Source organism: Alligator sinensis, unplaced genomic scaffold, assembly GCF_000455745.1.
Source record: "Alligator sinensis unplaced genomic scaffold, ASM45574v1 scaffold277_1, whole genome shotgun sequence".
Lineage (NCBI taxonomy): Eukaryota > Metazoa > Chordata > Crocodylia > Alligatoridae > Alligator > Alligator sinensis.
In genome coordinates this window covers 2,260,456-2,278,771 of record NW_005841899.1, presented here as the reverse complement: position 1 = coordinate 2,278,771, position 18,316 = coordinate 2,260,456, and the positions used below count along the sequence as shown (strand labels likewise).

General features: G+C 43.6%; 1 protein-coding gene across 1 annotated transcript in view; it reads right to left on the bottom strand.

The window, feature by feature from the left end:
* Positions 1 to 18,316, bottom strand: part of ACMSD (aminocarboxymuconate semialdehyde decarboxylase) — a 69,651-nt gene that overhangs the window by 29,310 nt on the left and 22,025 nt on the right. The window contains exons 4-6 of the mRNA XM_006018396.3: positions 11,626 to 11,675; positions 9,233 to 9,469; positions 1,496 to 1,589 (exon numbers count right to left, since the gene is read on the bottom strand). Of these exons, the coding sequence (XP_006018458.1) occupies positions 1,496 to 1,589; positions 9,233 to 9,469; positions 11,626 to 11,675 (381 nt within the window). The remainder of the gene's footprint in view (positions 1 to 1,495; positions 1,590 to 9,232; positions 9,470 to 11,625; positions 11,676 to 18,316) is intronic.

Below are 18,316 nucleotides of genomic sequence, written 5' to 3'. Positions count from 1 at the left end.
GTTTCTTCACAAGCCTTAAATGTCTGGCAAACATCACCAAACTGGGCCCTAAACAAGTCACCCAGAATTCACTCAGTTCCAATCATGATGGGGGGCTAATTAGCAACGGACCCACCCTGTGTGGTGGGTATCTGGAGTACGCACACATACTGAGCAGTGCTAAGCTGTGGGATCACCATGGCTTGAAATGCTGTTGACCCTGCTGGAGCTTAGCCCAATAAACTATGTGGTAAATCATGAGCCTTCCGGCTTTGGACTAATATCATGCATAGTTTGTACTCTATATAAGTAGGTTCAAAATTGTTGCTTAAAAGTGTGTTTATGGAATATCTGTGCTAAAACTTGCAGCAGTTTTAAAAAAGGTAAAATGCATCCATCCTGGATGAACTAAGTTTATGGGTACCTGCAGTAATTTACCTATATGATAAATTATGTTTATTCCAAGGTTAGTGCTTTCAAATTTGCCCCTCACTTTCGTGTGCTGAGGGAGACCAGAGTCTGACAAAAAGGGAGAGGGGGGAGAGAAGGGGACTACCTGACCCCTTAGATTTATTTTCCTTGCTGTAGAAGTGGAATGGGGACAAATTCAAGACCAACTTCTAATAATTAGATTTGATTTCTAGAAAGTTATAACAAATGATACATTTTCCATATATAGAAGTTAATTACTGGGAGGGCGGGTCATCTTGTATACATCTTATATTCAAATAAACACGATATTGTAGTGGAGACCCAATTAGAAAAATCTGATTCTGTTCTCAGTCATGAGGGTGTAAATCAGGAATTATTCCATCGTGTCAATGGTGTTACACAATGCAAAACTGAGTAAGTGGCAGCAGAATCAGGCCAGGCAACACCAGGGTGCGGTACAAATTTATATGCTGTTACTTTGTGCTCTTCTAATATAAGTGGAAGGTGTGAAAAGACAAAAACCAGATGAGTCTACACTGGCTGTACCTCCTAGGAACTTTCAAAGCACACATTATTTCAGCTAAGGTTGAAATGAATTTAAAATACTCCCTAATCTATCTGATTCAAATGAAATCATAGGAATTAATGCTTTGTCACTTGCTAATTCTACCTGTCTTTCTTCTAATCAGAGTCCCTTTCAGGAGTTCTCATTAGAACTGCAAAAGGAGGTCTCTAGAGATTTACTGACTTAAGGAGACAAGAGAATGAGAGAAGACTGTTGCTAATCTTGTTAAATTTTAGCTACCGATATGTAAATTTAGCCAAACTATATATGCATAAAAATATGTGAGAGAGACTATCATGGCTACATCATCATGCTTACACAGCCACATGGGTAAAAACAAATAACTGAGATGTACAGTGTGGATCTAATGACAGTATCCAGGTTTAAAAGACAATTGACCAAAAATAACCATGCAAGCTTTCTTAGGCATTGATACATTTCAATTGCCATCTTGGCAAAATTTGCTACTCCTGGAGATGGCTAATGAGTGAAAATGGAATAATATAATGTTATACTCACCTACAAGCCAGGGAAGCCAGTACTTAGACATCCTTCCATCTGTCTGCATGTCCCAGGGATGCACAAACAAGCTACAGTTTAATTGCTCAGCAGCCTTCAATCAAGAGAAAACAAAGTACAATACAGACTTAACAGTAAGGTAGACCCTAGATAGCTCATGGGGTTAGGTTTCTGTGAGAATGAGGGTTTGTGAACTAGCTGGGGTATATACAGCTACAACAAACAGCTGTGTAGGATCATTGAGGTGCTCCAGCTGACTGCAGAAATGGTACCCTTTGAAATAAAAGCTGCGGCAATCAGCTGCATGGGACTACTGCTGTACTCCAGCTGTGTTGAGAAGCAGTGCCCACGAAGTAAAGGCCACTGTAAACAGCAGCACAGCTCATCCTTTACTTGGCAATTAGCTGTGAATTAAGTGGGTTATGAATCACTCAGGTTGGATGATCTGAATAAATGCCAATCTGTTCCAGGCCAGGGCTATCCAATTGGTAGCCCATGGGTTACATGTGGCCCATAAGCATTTACTTTGTGGCCTGCAGACTCCCACTGCCCTTGCACCCTTGGTTCCCCATGCTTTTCCTACATTGTTCCTGGTTTGTTGAGGCTACATGCCTGGGGGAAGCCCAGAGTAAAGGTTGTCTGAGGCAGGGGAAGAACTTTAAGTTGAGATTTTTCATTTTTTTGTAATGCACACCCAGTGGACTGATAGCAACTGTAAGAGGAGATGTGGAGGCCACAGGACAGGTTGTTCCAGCACCCTGCCTAACCTATTTCCCATGAAGAAGGTTGGAGCCACAGGTGTCATAGCCTGAGGGCCCATTGTAATGGTGCAAGGTGTTGAGTAAGGTGGCTGCAAAGCTTAAGGTTGTGGGGGTATAGACCCTGGAGGTATAGACAGCTGGGAGTAGCCCAAACCCCAAGCTACCTAAACTGAAAGGCAGAGACTGAGGAAACAGGACATAGAGACAGAGATGGAAGAGACTGGTAAAATGACAGCTGATTAGGAAACCACCCTAGCACTGAAAGCCACACCAAGCAGCAAGACTCAGCTGTAGAAGTCCTCCACTTTCCAATCTCATGTCATTCTCATTGTTAAGCAAAGAAAATACCATCTAGATCAGGGCTGTAAAACTTTTTAAGAGATCTCCCCTTCTGTCCAATGTAGATAGCAGAGAGGCACTGTGAATAGGAGATGATTTATACAACATTGGTAGATGTCAGGGGCAATCTGTACATAACAGAATGAATGAATGCCAGTCTGACACTAATTGCAGAAAAAAAAAGCAGGTTTGTAGCAGAACACTTTAACCTCCCAGGACACTCCATCGCTACCAAGATAATTATTGAGTTTGTTATCGTGGGGAAATTCTTCTATCTGCTCATTTCCGAAAAGAAGACTTTACACTCAGTGCTACAGATAACTTTGACCATGAAGACTGTTCACCTAGCAGTGACATGCCCAGTTCCCATGACACAGTGCATGTTCTGTTTCAGGTGAAGCCTGGCCCCAGCAACATTTCAGTAAAGCCAAAAATTTCTGAAACTGATGTGGTGAGACGTGGAACCCATTTAATGAGTGAGCTGCAGTGCCAGAGAATTTGAGATTACAGACAAGCACCTACTAAACCTTGCCTACCTTCAGATTTCTGGGCTGATGACTCCGTTATAAACTTTGAACAAAAAGTTGAACTACAAGCAACATCCCAGTTTGTTCTCTCCTTGGTGAAGAATGGGATTCCAAGTGAAAGCTCGTCAGCCAAACCCACTTGTACTTGGGCTGGGTGTCATGCTTTATTATTAAGAGCAGAAACACCACTGATGCTTGTTGGTTTCCTGCCAGTGATTCCAAAACCTGTTACAGATTATGCAGTGGTTTATACAGCCCTTAAAAGCCTTCAAAGTGTTTGCTCTCAACTGAATCAGACATCTCTACCTGTCTTTTGTGATGAGGGAGTATTCCATATAATCGCAGATATAATAATGTGTAACCCATCAGAGTTTACAGACATTGTTCCAAAGATGGGAAATTTTCATTGTGCTAAAGTTGTCATGTACATTCTTGGGAAGTACCTGCATGGGAGTGGTGCTCAAGATGCTTTGGTGGAATGCCGTGTATTGGCGTTAAAATTGTAGAATCAGTTATGAACGGTGAGGTCATGCAAGGGATTTCTCGCCTTGTCAGAAGTCATAAAAAAACCGAAATGGGATGTCTTCTGGAAAATCACTGCTGCTGACAAGTATTCTGCAGTACTCGAAACTGCACAAAAACCAAAGACATCTCTCACAGATAAGGATGCAAAGACAACTCAGGACACCTATGAAAACCTTTTACTGCTGATTAATGATTTCTACGAAGATTACAAAGCTTTCAGCGTTTCCTGTCAGGCAAAATCTGAAATGTGCAAGTATTGGGGTGGTTTCATTGAGCTAGTTCAGATGCTCAAAAATCTGGTAGCCACTGATAGAGAGGGTGATTGGGAATTACATCTTCAAGCTGTACAGGACCTCCTCCCTATGTTTAGGGAATTTGACAACATTGATTACTTGCACTATATATCTTGGTACCTTGAAAATATGAGAGCTCTCCATGCAGATGTGTACCAAAAAATTGTAGATGGCCATTTTGTTGTTAGACAACAGAACAGGTCATTCTGTGCAGTTTCTTATGGTATGAAGCTGAAGCAAACTATTCAGAGATCTCAAAAACATTCTGGTAGAGATATACTTGGCCAGACGGGGCAACAAAAATATTCATAGATTCATAAATGCTAGGGTCGGAAGGGACCTCAACAGATCATCGAGTCCAACCCCCTGCCTGGGCAATACCTGTCCAGTCTTCTTTTAAAGACCCACAAGGTAGGGGAGAGCACCTCCTCCCTTGGAAGCCCATTCCAAATTCTGGCCACCCTTACCGTGAAGAAGTTTTTCCTGATGTCTAGCTTAAATCTGCTCTCTGTCAGTTTGTGACCATTGTTCCTTGTTACCCCAAGAGGCGCCCTGGTGAACAGAGCATCTCCGATCCTTTGCTGTGTCCCCGTAATGAATCGGTAGGTGGCCACAAGACCACCTCTCAGCTTTCTCTTGCGAAGGCTGAAGAGGTCCAGGTCCCTCAGTCTTTCCTCATAGGCCTTGGCCTGCAAACCCTTAACCATACGATTGGCCCTCCTCTGGACCCTCTCAAGGTTATCCACATCCTTCTTAAAGTACAGTGCCCAAAACTGGACACAGTACTCCAACTACGGTCTAACCAATGCTGCATAGAGGGGAAGTATCACCTCCTTGGATCTATTTGTCATGCATCTGCTGATGCATGATAAAGTGCGGTTAGCTTTGCTGATGATTTCGTCACACTAACAACTCATGTTCATCTTGGAGTCCACTATGACTCTAAGATGCCTTTCTGCTTCTGTGCTGCTGAGAGGGTCACTTCCCCGCCAGTAGGTGTGCTGGATATTTTTATGCCCTAGGTGCAGCACTTGCAGCAGGTGCATTTGTCCTTGTTGAACTGCATCCTATTGTATTCTGCCCACTTTTCCAACCTGTTCAGGTCTGTCTGCAATCATTCCCTACCATCTGGAGTGTGCACCTTACCCCACAATTTAGTATCGTCTGCAAACTTGGACAGAGTACACTTCACGCCCACATCCAAGTCACTGATGAAGACATTGAAGAGTACAGGTCGAAGGACCGAGGCCTATGGGACTCCATTCTTCCAGGTCTATACCGGCCCATCTACTACCACTTTCTGGGTGTGATCCCCCCACCCCCCAAGCCAATTTGCTACCCATCGGACTATGTAATCATCAAAGTCACAGCCTCTTAATTTATTTATGAGAATGGGATGAGATACCATATCAAAGGTCTTCCTAAAATCCAAGTAAATGTTAATGAATGGGAAATTGTTTATCATTAAATTCTTGCAGTCAGCAATACATTCTGAGAATTAACAGGGTCTGACAGAACTAGATATTGTGAGACATCCATTCACCATGAGTTGCCTGGAAATTCAGCCTTGATGCATCACGTGTTTCCTGTGTGTTCCAGTTCACGGAGGGTAAAAGGAACCCATATATCACATTCAGTCAGATGCAACTTCACAATTTCATAAGCAAGCAACGTGTCCCAAGAGAGGTAGCTGAAAGATTACTTTCATTCAAAAAACATGCAAAGGAGGCTTATATGCAGTTTAGAGATGAATGTTTCATTAACAAAGAAGCTTTCAGAAAACAAAGAGGTTTCAGATACCATTAAGAAGGTAAAATGCCCAGGATTTGTTTCTGATAGAGATAAACAGGTAGAAAACCATAAACCAACTGCAGCATTGGAAAAGAAATCCTACTCTGCAGCTGAGAAAATCCTACACATAGCAAAGGATCTAGGAGAGTCTCTTAAGAACATAGTGAAGTACAATCTACTGCCATCTAACATGTTATTTGATGATTGTGGCCTTCTTACTAAACCAACCAATTCAATTCTTTTAGGGGAATTTGAGAAGAAACTCCAGCCATCTGATTACAGTTTCCATCAGAACAGCAACAAAACAACTGCGGTAATTGTAGACTTTATGTCCCAAGTATGCCAAGTCTGAACCGAAAAAATGAAAACTTTTCAAGAGCTTTTTGATACCATATGGAGGAAGGCTCTCCAATTTCAACTGGTTTAGAGGGTAGACATTGTGTTTAACAGTTCTGTGGAGAAGTCATTGAAAGAAGGTGAACGAGTGAGGAGAAAGACTATTATACAAATAGTTTGTAAAACTGGATCCTGACTCCTTTATCTGTTCAGATGGAGAAGTTTTGGCCTTCTTCAGCAGATGAAGAGTTATTACAACTGTCAGCCAAACAATACTTTTGTGAAAAAGGAAGAGAGAGTAGCTTGCATACTACAGTGTTAAGTAGAACTATGACAGGAGAAAGTGCGAGAAGGGAGGCCATAATGATCACAGATGATGCAATTCAGGAATGCAAACATCTGTCTGCTGCTCTAGACGAAGCAGCTACTCGGCTGGTCATCCATTTATTTGATGCAGTTTCATCTCGTTTCACACATGTCATAGTGCTGTCTAATGATGCAGATGTTTTTATCCTTCTTCGATATCTGTTTCAACTGTTTGAGAAAGGACTTTTGGAACTCTGGATTAAAGTAGGCTTTGGTGATAAAGTCGGATTTGTTCTTCTTCATATGCTTGGACAGAAACTAGGACCAACCTTGTGCAGTGTTCTTATTAAGGCTTGCATCCTCACAGGCTATGATGTCACCAGCAAAGTGGAAACAAAACTGTCAGCATTGAATACATTGCCAGAGAAATTCCTGTTAGGTTTTTCTGAAGATAACTACATCCTCAGAAAGCGTGTTAACAGGCTGAAGAATACCTTGTTAAGGTCCTACAGCCATCACTTCATTGCAAAACATTTGATGAGCTTCATTTTGCACTGTACAAAAGTAAACCGATCTCACAGCTTCCTTCCAGTTCTTTCTGTTTTCAAAATGCACATCTCAGGAGATGCTTCTTTGTGGCATGTGAATACTTTAGCCTGGATGATAGCAGCTACAGAAGTATGTTAAATCTGAAAGATATTGTGTGGTACAGAGACCCGAGTGGAACTCTTTTTCTGGACAAATGTCTCCTTTCTGTTCCTGATTAGTTATTGCTGACATGTAAGTGTGCAACATGCAAGATGCAAGTGCAAAGTGCCAAAAAATGACATTTCTTGTACTGAATACTGCAAATGTGGTGAAAACTGTATAAGGAAAAACAAGTAGTCTAATGGATGATGTGGTGAATCACCTCAAAACATTAAAAGAAAAATCTTTTAATAGTCACATTAATTTGTTTAATATCATGTTGTATGTTATAGCACTTATTAATTCCAGATTGATATTCCAGTTTTATATACAGCATTTAGATGTCAACTAGTATGTAAAGTTGAGATAATTTGTCTTGAGAGAATTGCAAACCCTGCTTTCTTTTGTCACTATGACACTGGAAACATCTGTATTAGATTGTTTGACCTTGAAAACACTGGGTTAGACACCAAGATTACCTTTGTACCATACTTAGAAGAGAAGATACCAGTCACCAAAGAACAACTGTCGCCATGCTCAAAGACGGCGCCCTCCCACGTCCTGTGCACTGAATGGTGAAGTCCACCCACATCTTTTTTAATCCTTTCACATGTGTTTTCTTAAGTATAGTGGCTACCTTAGTCAGTTTTGACTTTTCTACCGGGGTCTATGCCAAGGACAGGACAGCCTTGTGACTCCTTGTTCACATGGGTTTATTGCTTGCTTGTCTGCCTCTCCCAGCACTGGCCATACTCTTCCCTCTCTCCCCATTTTCTGTCTTTTGTAATCAAATTTCTCTGGTTTTTGAACCCAAAAGCTTGCTTAATAACTATTCTCCAACCATTTGGGTTGGTCTAATAAAAGATATCAAATTCACCCAAGGAACCTTGTCTGCCTCTCTCCTCCTTATATAGTCTTTGTGAGTGTCCTTTCACAGCATCTGATGAAGTGAGCCTCAGCCCATGAAAGCTTGTTTTCTCTGTGTATATACATCTACTTTGTTTAATCTATAACAGGTGCTCATCCCCTGGTCTGCAGGCCAGATCTGGCCCCCAGCGCTGTCATCTGCCTTGTGGTGCTCCTCATGGGTTCAAAACGTTGGTGGTAGGGAAGTGATGGTATGTGGGACTGGGACCTGATCCTGGTGCAAGGGGGCTGAGTAGGGCTTGATCCCAGCATGCAGGTGGTCAGACAGGGTGGTGGGGGGCTGGGAGCCCAATCCATGTATGTGGGCTTGGAAGAGGCAGCTTCCAAGGGTAGAGGGTAGTGACAAAGTCTGATCCTGGCATACAGGCCCAATCTGGGCTGCAGACCAGCTCTATGCCTCTCATCTGGACTGCAGAAGGTTAAGCACCACTGTTTATAAGGTGCAAATCTCCCTTGTCATCTACTTTACTTGACTTCAGACTAACACGGCTAGCTATGTGTCTCTATTCCTGGATTAGTCAGGCTGCTGGGACCGGGACATATAGCGCACTGGCTAGGGTTCTAAATGGAAGACCCTAACATTTATAGGGCTGGATCTGGCAATCCATGAACAATGCCTATGTATCATCATTGCTTTTGGAAAAATGTAACATTTTCTTTTTTTGTAAACACGCCACTTAGGGTGTGTCTACACATTGCCATGCTTTAGTACTTCCTTTAGGAAAAGAAAGCATGGCACTTCCTTTAGGAAGTACTAAAGCATGGCACAGTATGGGTGGTTACTGCGTTGTGTGCACAGTGCACACTTAGATTTCACTGCTATGTCACGGTAGTGGGCGCTATAACCAGGGAGCGCGCCACTACAGCGACGTAGCTGGCAATCACGTGTAGACCCATGTGCTTGCTAAGTCACTGTAGCGTGCTGTATGGCAACGTAACACATCATTACATCACCATAGGATGGTGTGTAGATGCACCCTTAATGGATTTTCCAGTGACTAGAGCTATTTAATGAGAATCGAAAGTTAATGATCTTTAGTGCACAGAAAAACATCAGCTACACTAAGCAGTCTTGTTGGAACAAAGTTTGCCCTCAGTTACACTAGGGTAAATATAGATAATCTCTGTTGAAGTCATTGGATATTGACTGGTGTAACTGGTAGCTGAACTTGTCCCAGCATCTTGATTACTTCACAATTCCAAATCATAAAATCCCCTGGAATAGAGATAGAAATATTTACTCACAGCATAGACATCGTACAGTTCTGGTGCATTCAGGTCCCATTCGTTGACATGGGATCCTATCTGTACCCCTGGAAAGCCAAGCTCATTCACACACCGATACATTTCCTTCACAGCTAGGTCTGGAGCTTGCATGGGTAATGTGCCAAGGCCAATAAACCGCCTGGGGTACTTTTTTACCGTGGTGGCTAAGTCATTATTTAATAATTGGCACAGATCTAAAGTATCTTCAGGTCTTGCCTGGAACAATATTAGAAAGAGAAACAAATGAAAATGTAGTTCTCAAGTGTTATCACTTCAGCAAATGTTGGAAGAAACCTGAAGAAGAGTAGTTATTGCCAAGAAAAATGTCACAGCTAACAGTACATGGAGAAGGCTTGAATCAAGGCTATTTCTTATTTGCTTGTTATTCTGAATGGGTGTAAGGTATTAGGTCTGCTTTACACACTGTGTGTGTGGGTTTGCCTATATACTGTATACACACTTACATGCTTAGGTGAGTTGACTTTCCTCAAATGATCAAGGTGGGTATAAAACAAGGGAGAATAAGTCCCTATTTGTTGACATTTCCAAGACATATTTCAAGCAGTAATGTGTATCAGTAACCCCACAAAGCTCCAGAAACAAGTACAGCACCACACTCGGATGCCATGCAGAGGGGTCCAACATGTGCCAGTCATAGGCACATGTACTACTTCCCTACTAAATCTCTGGGCCAAACTGAGTAGTGACATAAACAGTGAAATTGTATTTATTTTCTAACCAATAAACAGATTGTGCCTAAGTTTTTGTAAACTGTCCTCACTTTTGCATTCAGCAGCATAGAGTGATTGCAATTAATAGACTGAGAGGGCCAAAAGGGTAGAAGAAGGAAAACAGAAAGCAACTCTGTGCTAGAAGCTTGGGGCCAAATTTGGTTTTTGCATCTGACCTCTCTAAAATGTGCTGACAAAATCCTCAGATATGGATGTCCTGACAAGTTGAAATACCTTGGAACTAGATCCAAATTTCACAGCCTGAGATTATCTCTTTAACAGACTTGAAATTTTACTATCATATTGCTGGAGTTGTGAAGATGAAAGTATGGAGTGTGGGGCAGTAGAAATATGGGACACTGCAGAATCCTGAATTATTTACTGAGAAAGCTTGAAAGATTTGTAACATTTAAAAGGCGCTAGCACTATTTTTATCAGGGCAGCCATAATGTCCATGTAGAACCACATTATGCTTATTCCTAAAACCTTTAAAAGAGCCACTCCTAACATATTTCAGGACAAAATATGAGAGATACAAAAACACTAGAGATATTCAGTTTATTTATGGACTTTCTTATGTACGGCATTTGTAACTACATCATTTTATGTATCAACGCTCAATTTGATTACTGCAGACAGCTAGATACTCACATAGAAATCATTTGGCAAGTTTTTCCTAGGAAGTGAGTATTATTCATCTCTGTTGTGACTGTATTTTCTAAGATGATGGTGTTAATGTGAGAAATGAACCTAGCTCTTGTTGCTGTAATTTATCTTTTAGAAATATTTTATTTGTTCAATGTATTTGAAATGCCTGTAAAGTTATTTTCACAATCTAGTTGTGCTGTTAAGAACTGTAAGTTCAGATTCAGAACTGCTTGGGGCAACACATTTTCCCATGTTTGACTGTGTATTTAAGGGAAATTTTACTGTAGATTTATCTGTTTCATTAATGTGTATTTATAACACTTCATCTAGGCAATTCGATTCCAATTAGAGGGGAATTGCTCAGGTCCCCTCTGGTGGACAAACAGTTCTGTGTCATTTAGGTCCAAATAGGTTTGACAAGGAAGAGGACAAACAGCTCTTTAGCTTTACTTCTTTGCTGTGTGAATCAGAGGAAGACCAAAATTCCTCCCTGGGGAATCCTCCAGTGCTCTGCATGAGGGAAGGGGAATGCCAAGCAGGTGGATTTTCCTACAGCGATTTTTTTTTTTGAATTTTTTTTTCCTAAAAAAAACATTAATATGAAGGAATTATAAACCAGTGAATTAGAACTTCCATATTATTTTTTAATATGTTACATCCAGGTCCTGGACTCATGTTATGTAACGGTGTTTGACTTACTTCTAGTTGCTCCTTGTAAATTCCCAGGGGCTTCTCTTGCTGTCTCTTTCTTCCGATTGACTTGCCCAGCTCCTGTAACAGCAGCTTTGGCCTGGTACTTGGCTTGTCCTTCAATGCCGGAACAGTTGTGTCCTACCTCTTTTCCTGAAGAACCACTTCTCCCTTACCACAGAGTAGCTCTGCTCCACTACTCTGGTGAATGGCTGAATTGTCTAACCCATGGGTGTGTGAGGTTCATTGCTTTGATTTTTGTAAAAATATCCAGGAATTACAAAATTGTTTGCATTGACTTACCCAATAGCTGAACATTACAGGAACAGTAGAAAGCACTTGTACAGTGACTCCTATGTTGAAGAATAGAAGTAATTAAATAAGGAAATACAGTTGGAGGTTTTTGTCTTATGTCTGCTTATAGTTTGATCTATGCATTGCAGGCTTACTGCATTGCATCAGACAGCAAAGATATAGTCATAGAGACAAACTGGCTAATGATCCACAGTTCCTACAGAAAAGAAAGAAAACTGTTTATGAAACATCTATGGGTAGACTAGGACCCAAACTGAAAATAATCATCAATTTGATGTGTCAGCCTCACCTACCAATCAAAGCTGGTCAGTTATATCTCATATGCAAGCACATGGGGAAAAGAAAGAAATTCTTCTTCTATTTATTTCACTGATGCAGATTAATGTGAAGATTGTTTCTTCTGCTTCCACTATTTAATTTGCTTTTCTTGAAGAGAGAGGGACAGATGTCCAAGGATTTTTTTACATTAATTGCTACGAAAATTAAGCTATGAATTGTTGATTCCTGGCACCATCCTAAATCTGCTACCTTTCTCATCTTTGCCTTTGGTGGCTCTGGTATTCAGGCCTCATTTCTAAATAGTTAAAAGCACAATAATAGGCTTGTAGTTCCCGAAATAGATTTCTGTGCTACATGTTTCCAGTCACTACATGTTCCCAAGCTGGGAATGGGGCTGAGCTAACCCAGAAATGAATTTGAACTTACCTTAAAAAAATATTTCCCTCCCTTTTTTGGAAATCCTCTCAATATATCCTGGTTCAATTATGATATCCCAGAACCCACATCAGCAATGGCAAGCACCTCATTGCAAACCAGATATTTGTGACTGTGACAGGGGCCTGTCCCAGGGCCAGTCACAATGTCAGTTCGCCCACTTGTCTAGGGCAGTCTACCTGCCTGACTCGTCTGCCACACCTCTGTTGTATTTTAATAGTTGTTTGTAGACAGGAGGCTGCCCATTTTATGCCCTGATGCCAAGGGTAGAATACACGGCTCCAACCTTCCCTTTACTGTGTCCCATGCCTTGCAGATGACATCCAAAAATTACTTCCAAGTCCTGTGGCCCCATTGCTGGGTCACACTCGGCCACTGGCCCAAACTTGGTCTCAGGCATCCTCGGACATACCTTGGCCCAGCCTCTGACCCAACTTGGCCTCAAGTGTCCTTCAACGTGTCTGGGCCATATGCCCACTCCCACTGTAAATAAGAGATATAATGTGACCTAATCTTGGCTCTAACACATCATCTTCATTTATTAATAACAATATTCTTAAGCTGTTGCATAAAGATCTTTTTTTCAAAAAAGGCTTAAGTAACCTTCTGAATTAATATACTTTATACTGCTGGTTATTGGCTTTATTCAGTTGAGATTTTTACTCTCAAATGATCACTTCTTAGGACCATAATCTAACTTTTCAAGGGGCCTGATCCTTGTTGTGGCAGTGTAGCCCTGGCCACTTTCCTACCATCCACCCCAAGGTGCACGTGCTAATCAAAATGCCTTTGTGTGCCACACAGTGGCATGCATGCTGGGGGTTACCTACCCCTGCCCTAGATTATATACCATTAAAAAACTTATTGCCTCAGAAAGGTGACTGGTAAAAGAACAAAAAGGGAAAATGTATTTTGAACCCTTCATTTATGTATTTATGCTTCTTTATGAAGTAGTAGAAAAAACTTGGAAGGATTGTTTCTGCTTATTTGTTTAAACCTTCAGAACATCAGGACTATTGCAGAAACATACTAAATTTATTACCTGTATTCAGGTCCCTGGGTTTCTGGTCTACAATATTATTTATCACTATACTTCGTTTTATTAAATTTGACTTGTATATTTTGGTCTATAATAATACAAAGTTTGTGTGTTGATTTTACTGATGTTTCAATAACAGAAAATAACTTTTAAGTGAAGGACTAAGTTCAGATTTAGATATATTATATATATTTGTATACCAAATGTGTTTTATATAACGCATCTTTCTACATTTTATTTTTTATTTTGCCAAGAACCTCTAAATTATACTCTTCTGATAAATGCAAGCCAAGAAATGCCCAATATTTTTCCTACACTTGATTGTCCATACGGTGCTTATTTTTCCAGACCTTTCCAGCAGAATTTAACACTATAATGGAAGAGTCACCAGGTGGTGCTGTTACATACAGTTTTACAAATTCTTTTTAGTTTGTAAGTAATGTTTAGTCTTGGAAGAAATGTTGGTTGTTAATTTTCTGGTGTAGAGCCATTTTGGGGAAAGCATTTGCAAGTAGCTGGAAAGACAGTTTTCATTCTTTATCTCTAGATCTTGAATCAATTCTGGGTCAGAGCTGATTTCTGTGGAACAGGCAATGGTGTTGGAGCTGACATATCTGAAAGGTTCTGTTTCCAATGGGCTGTTTTTGACCAGCTCTGTGGTTACATCAAGGGTATGTCTCCAGTACAATCCCAAGGTGTGAAAGCAAGTTGTATAAACACATCCAAGCTAGCTTTGAACTACCTCGTTTTCTTGCATTACAGCATGCACCTTTCCCCCCATATCAGCAGCTGGGGTGTGCATATAAGTAAGGTGTAACAGGGTGTCCGCTCTGGGCTGATCTAAATGTGGCCTGCACACCTGTCCCTGGGGCAACTGCCCGCCTTCTTGCCTGCCATGCCTTGTTGTTAATTAGTTAATTGATATTAATTAGTGGAAGGCTGCCCTTTTACTGCCCCAATGCCAGGGGGCGCTATCTGCGGCTCCGTTTCCTCCCCTACACCGCAGCCCACACCTCGCTGATGGAATAGATGTTGTTAGGTCTTGGCCTTGCTGTAATCTGGCCCCTTGTCCTCTCTGGGCCTTACCTCTTTTGATCTGCACCCTCTCCGGTGCTAAGGCTCTCCCCAGCCCTGTCTCACTATGTCCCCTTCTCTGGGGCTTCTCACCACAATGTTGCCCTCTCTCTGGGGCTTTGCCACAATGCTGCGCCATCACTGGCATTGGGGTCCCCACACTGCTGTGGGTCCCCTATGAGGTCTTCTCCAACTCCTAGTAGCCTCACCCAAACCACTGGTATTTAAATAACAACGAAACACAAGCCCCTGGGCTGTAACATAAATTAAAGCCACCTGGCTAAAACATCATTCAAGCCTACTGGGGAATACTTCATCCCTCAGCAGTGTCAAATGCTGCTCCTGCAGTCAGGCCTCCCCTTTCTTCCCTGAGAGCGCTCCTTCCCCTTGGGCTGCTGGCAGGGAACTGACCCTCTGGCCTCAGCCTCTTGGGACGTCTGGCAGGTGTGGGCCACTAGCTCCCTCTGGTTGCCCTGGTAACTAGCAGCTGAGGCTCTCCACTCACTACTAGGGCTCTTTCCTAGCAGTTTCCTCTCTTTATAGGAGCAGGGCACCTAAGTGCTCTGCAACATAAGGGAATATGGCAGTGGCAGGAGAGGGAATTGAAAGTCATGCAGCAGGTGCTTCACAGTGGGGAGGAGCACAATGAGGAAACTGGGCTCTCTGTTGCAGGGGGCATGGCCCTTTTCTTTGGATCCCTCATAGCAGAACACTGGCTGCAGTGGTCCGCCTGCTTTATTTGTGGCAGGTTAGGGTGTTATGTCTAGTGTTGTGTCAGGGTTGGCTGTGCTGTTTTACTGATCATTTGGACTATGGATTTGCATAGGATGGTTAGGACAGTGTAACAGGGGGCCTTCTCGGGGCCGATTTCCCAGTGGCCCACCCACCTGTTTTGGGCTAACTGCCTGCCTTCTCTCCTACCACGCCTTGTTGTTAATTAAGCAGGAGGCTGCCCATTTCTTGCCCCGATGCCAGGGGTCGCTATCTGCGGTTCCGTTCCTCCCCTACACCACAGCCTAAGCCTCACAGATGGCATCCAGATGTTATCAATATCACCAGCCCCACAATCCTACTAGTTGGACCCCATTTAGATCCCTCCATTCAGGCAGCCTATTCTGCCTTCATTCCTGGATGCATAGCTCCCTGAACTGCTTCTCCCTTATGGGTGTGGTCCCCCCGGGACCTTTGGCTACTAGTCCTGGCCCACCCCCAGGCCAGTCAGAACCCCAGGCCCTCAGCTCTTGGGCATTCCTTGCGGTGGGGCCCTGGCCCTTTGACCCTTCCAGTCCTGGCCCCAGCATTGACCAGACAGGAGATGTTCAGACAGGTTCGTGAGTCTATGGCCTCATGCTGTCTTTGGGGTCTACCTTCCAGACTTTACAAGGGGGTAACCCACCCGGTTGTGGGAGCTGGGGTTAAGGTGGCCTGACCCCCCCCCCCCTTTCACCAGGGGGGTAACTGGCCTGGCATTTCCTGGGGGTTCCTGTGCCACTGAGAGCCCCACCAAGCCACCCACTTCCGGCCAGGTGAAGTTTTAGGTCATGCCCAGGACCAGGACCAGGAGCCTCCTGACCATCCCCTACAGCTCCTCCCTTACCTCCAGATGATACCTGCAGCCAGGGACTGTTTTTGCCTGTCCTCCCAGCAGCCAAATGCCCTGTTTATATGGGCAGCCCTGAGTCTAAAATAGCTGGCCTAATCAGGCACCTGCTGGCTGCTGTCTTCTGGCCCTTAAAGTGGCAGGCACAAACAGTGCCCTGCCACAGATGGGAATGATCCTGCCTCTAGTAGGGGGATTGGACTAAATGACCTTTGAAGGTCCCAATTTTTCTGTGGTTTCTTTGGCATTTTATACAAACCCTTGTGCCATCTTCTGTTTATCCCTGCTGTGTCTGCTTCTCTCCCAGAGACCCAAGGAAGGGTACTGTGATATCTGAAAACTTTTCTAAGTCTATCCCAACCATGCAGTTGGCCCAATAAAAGATACCACCCTCCAGAACTCTGCCCCCCCCCACATATTTTGCAGAATTCCAGGGGAGCTAGAGAGCTAGGGTGGGAATTGTCATAGTCTTGCTTTAAGGGACTCTTTAATTAATAGAATTTCTCCCATAAAAAGGAGTCTGAATTAAATAGGTGTTAATAAATATAGCAATCACTAAGCTCTAACATTTGAACTAAAATCCTCTTCCCTTCTCTCTCTCTCATCTTTATGGCCCTGATTTCATAACATACTTAAGCATATGCCTAACTATAAGCATGAGTAATCCTGTAGCAGTCAAGCATTTGCTTAATTGCTCTGCTCATGAAAGGGCTCTTTCTTATCTAAGAATATAGTTTCACTAGTTCTCCCATTAATCAGCTCCCTACCAGAAACATAGTATCCAAAGCTGGACCTTTTATTTCAGAGGTGGCCAACCTGCTACCTGTGCAAGTACAATACATAGCATAGCCAGTCTGTTTGCAGCACATGGCAGCTTGGGGAGGGGACAGGCAGCACAGTGGAGCTGTGAGCAAAAAGCAGAAGAATAGATCAAGCAGGGAATACAGGGCAGAAGTCAGAAAACAGAGCAGCAGACTGGGCAAAGAACACAGGACAGGGACCGGAGCAATAGGTCTGGCAGGGGAAAGGGATCAGTGTGGTAGTTGAGGAGGGTATGGGGCCAATTTATGGCTGCCAAAAAGGTTAACTCTCAGTGCTTCCCACAAGCAGGGAAAAAACAAACGGGGAGTGAGAAAAGGATCAAACACGTTTTTCCTCTTTGTAGGGAACTTTTACACTCATGAATGTACATTCTTCTTCTGTGGCCAGATTTTGATACCATATTTGATACCGTATTTATGTCGAGTATTACTTTTATGTAGTAACTGCCTCTTGAAATCAAGGGGCTACTTGTGGAGTAAATTGTGCGTCTACAGTGGACACGTCTACATGAGATGTTTACTATGGAGTTGCCTAATTAGGTCTGTAGTAAAACATCACTGTCTACACATGTGGTGCTATTTGGCCAGAGCAGACTAATTGACTCTGCCATAGGACAGTACTGCCAGACACAAGTACCATCTTACAGCTGAGTTATTTACTCCACTGCAACACACATGTAGACACTGATGGGACTGGCTGGGACACAAGGGTGCTTCAGTGCAGGGGCTACCTGCCAGCTAGGTCTGCACTGAAGCACCCTTGTGCCCCAGCCAGCCTCTCAGCAGCATTTTGAGCCAGGTTGGAGCAGCCCCAGGCTGGCAGGCTGACCCCCAGGGCTCTCTGCCATATGGGGCTGCTCCGCCCCAGCTCAACATACAAATGCGACACCTGCAAACTGAGTTGGAGTTTATTCAGGCACATTGGTTGCACATGTAGATGCACCCTGTGACAGGGGGCCTCCTGGGGCCGAACTCTGTGGCCCGCCCACCTGTCACCGTGACAGGAGGCCTACTCAGGGCCGAGCTCTTTGTGGCCCGCCCACCTGTCTCTGGGCAACCGCCCGCTTATCTCGCCCGCCACACCTTTGATGATAATTGATTCGTATATCGATGTCAATTAAGCGGGAGGCTGCCCATTGTAGTGGTCCGATGCCAGGGGGCGCTCTGCAGCTCTGACCTCCCCTAATACCACAGCCCAAGCCTCGCAGATGGCATCTCGGTGTTAACACTATCACCGGCCCCACGCTGGGCCCCAGAATCATCCTATACGACCCCACTATGATCTCTCCTGATCAGGCGGCCTCTCCGCCTTCATCTGGGCTACCTAGCCCCCCCCGAAGCCTTGTTCCCCTCTCGGGTGTGGTTCCCCCGGAACCTTCGGCTACCTGGCCCTGGCCCACCTCAAGGCCAGTCGGGACCCCAGGCCCCCGG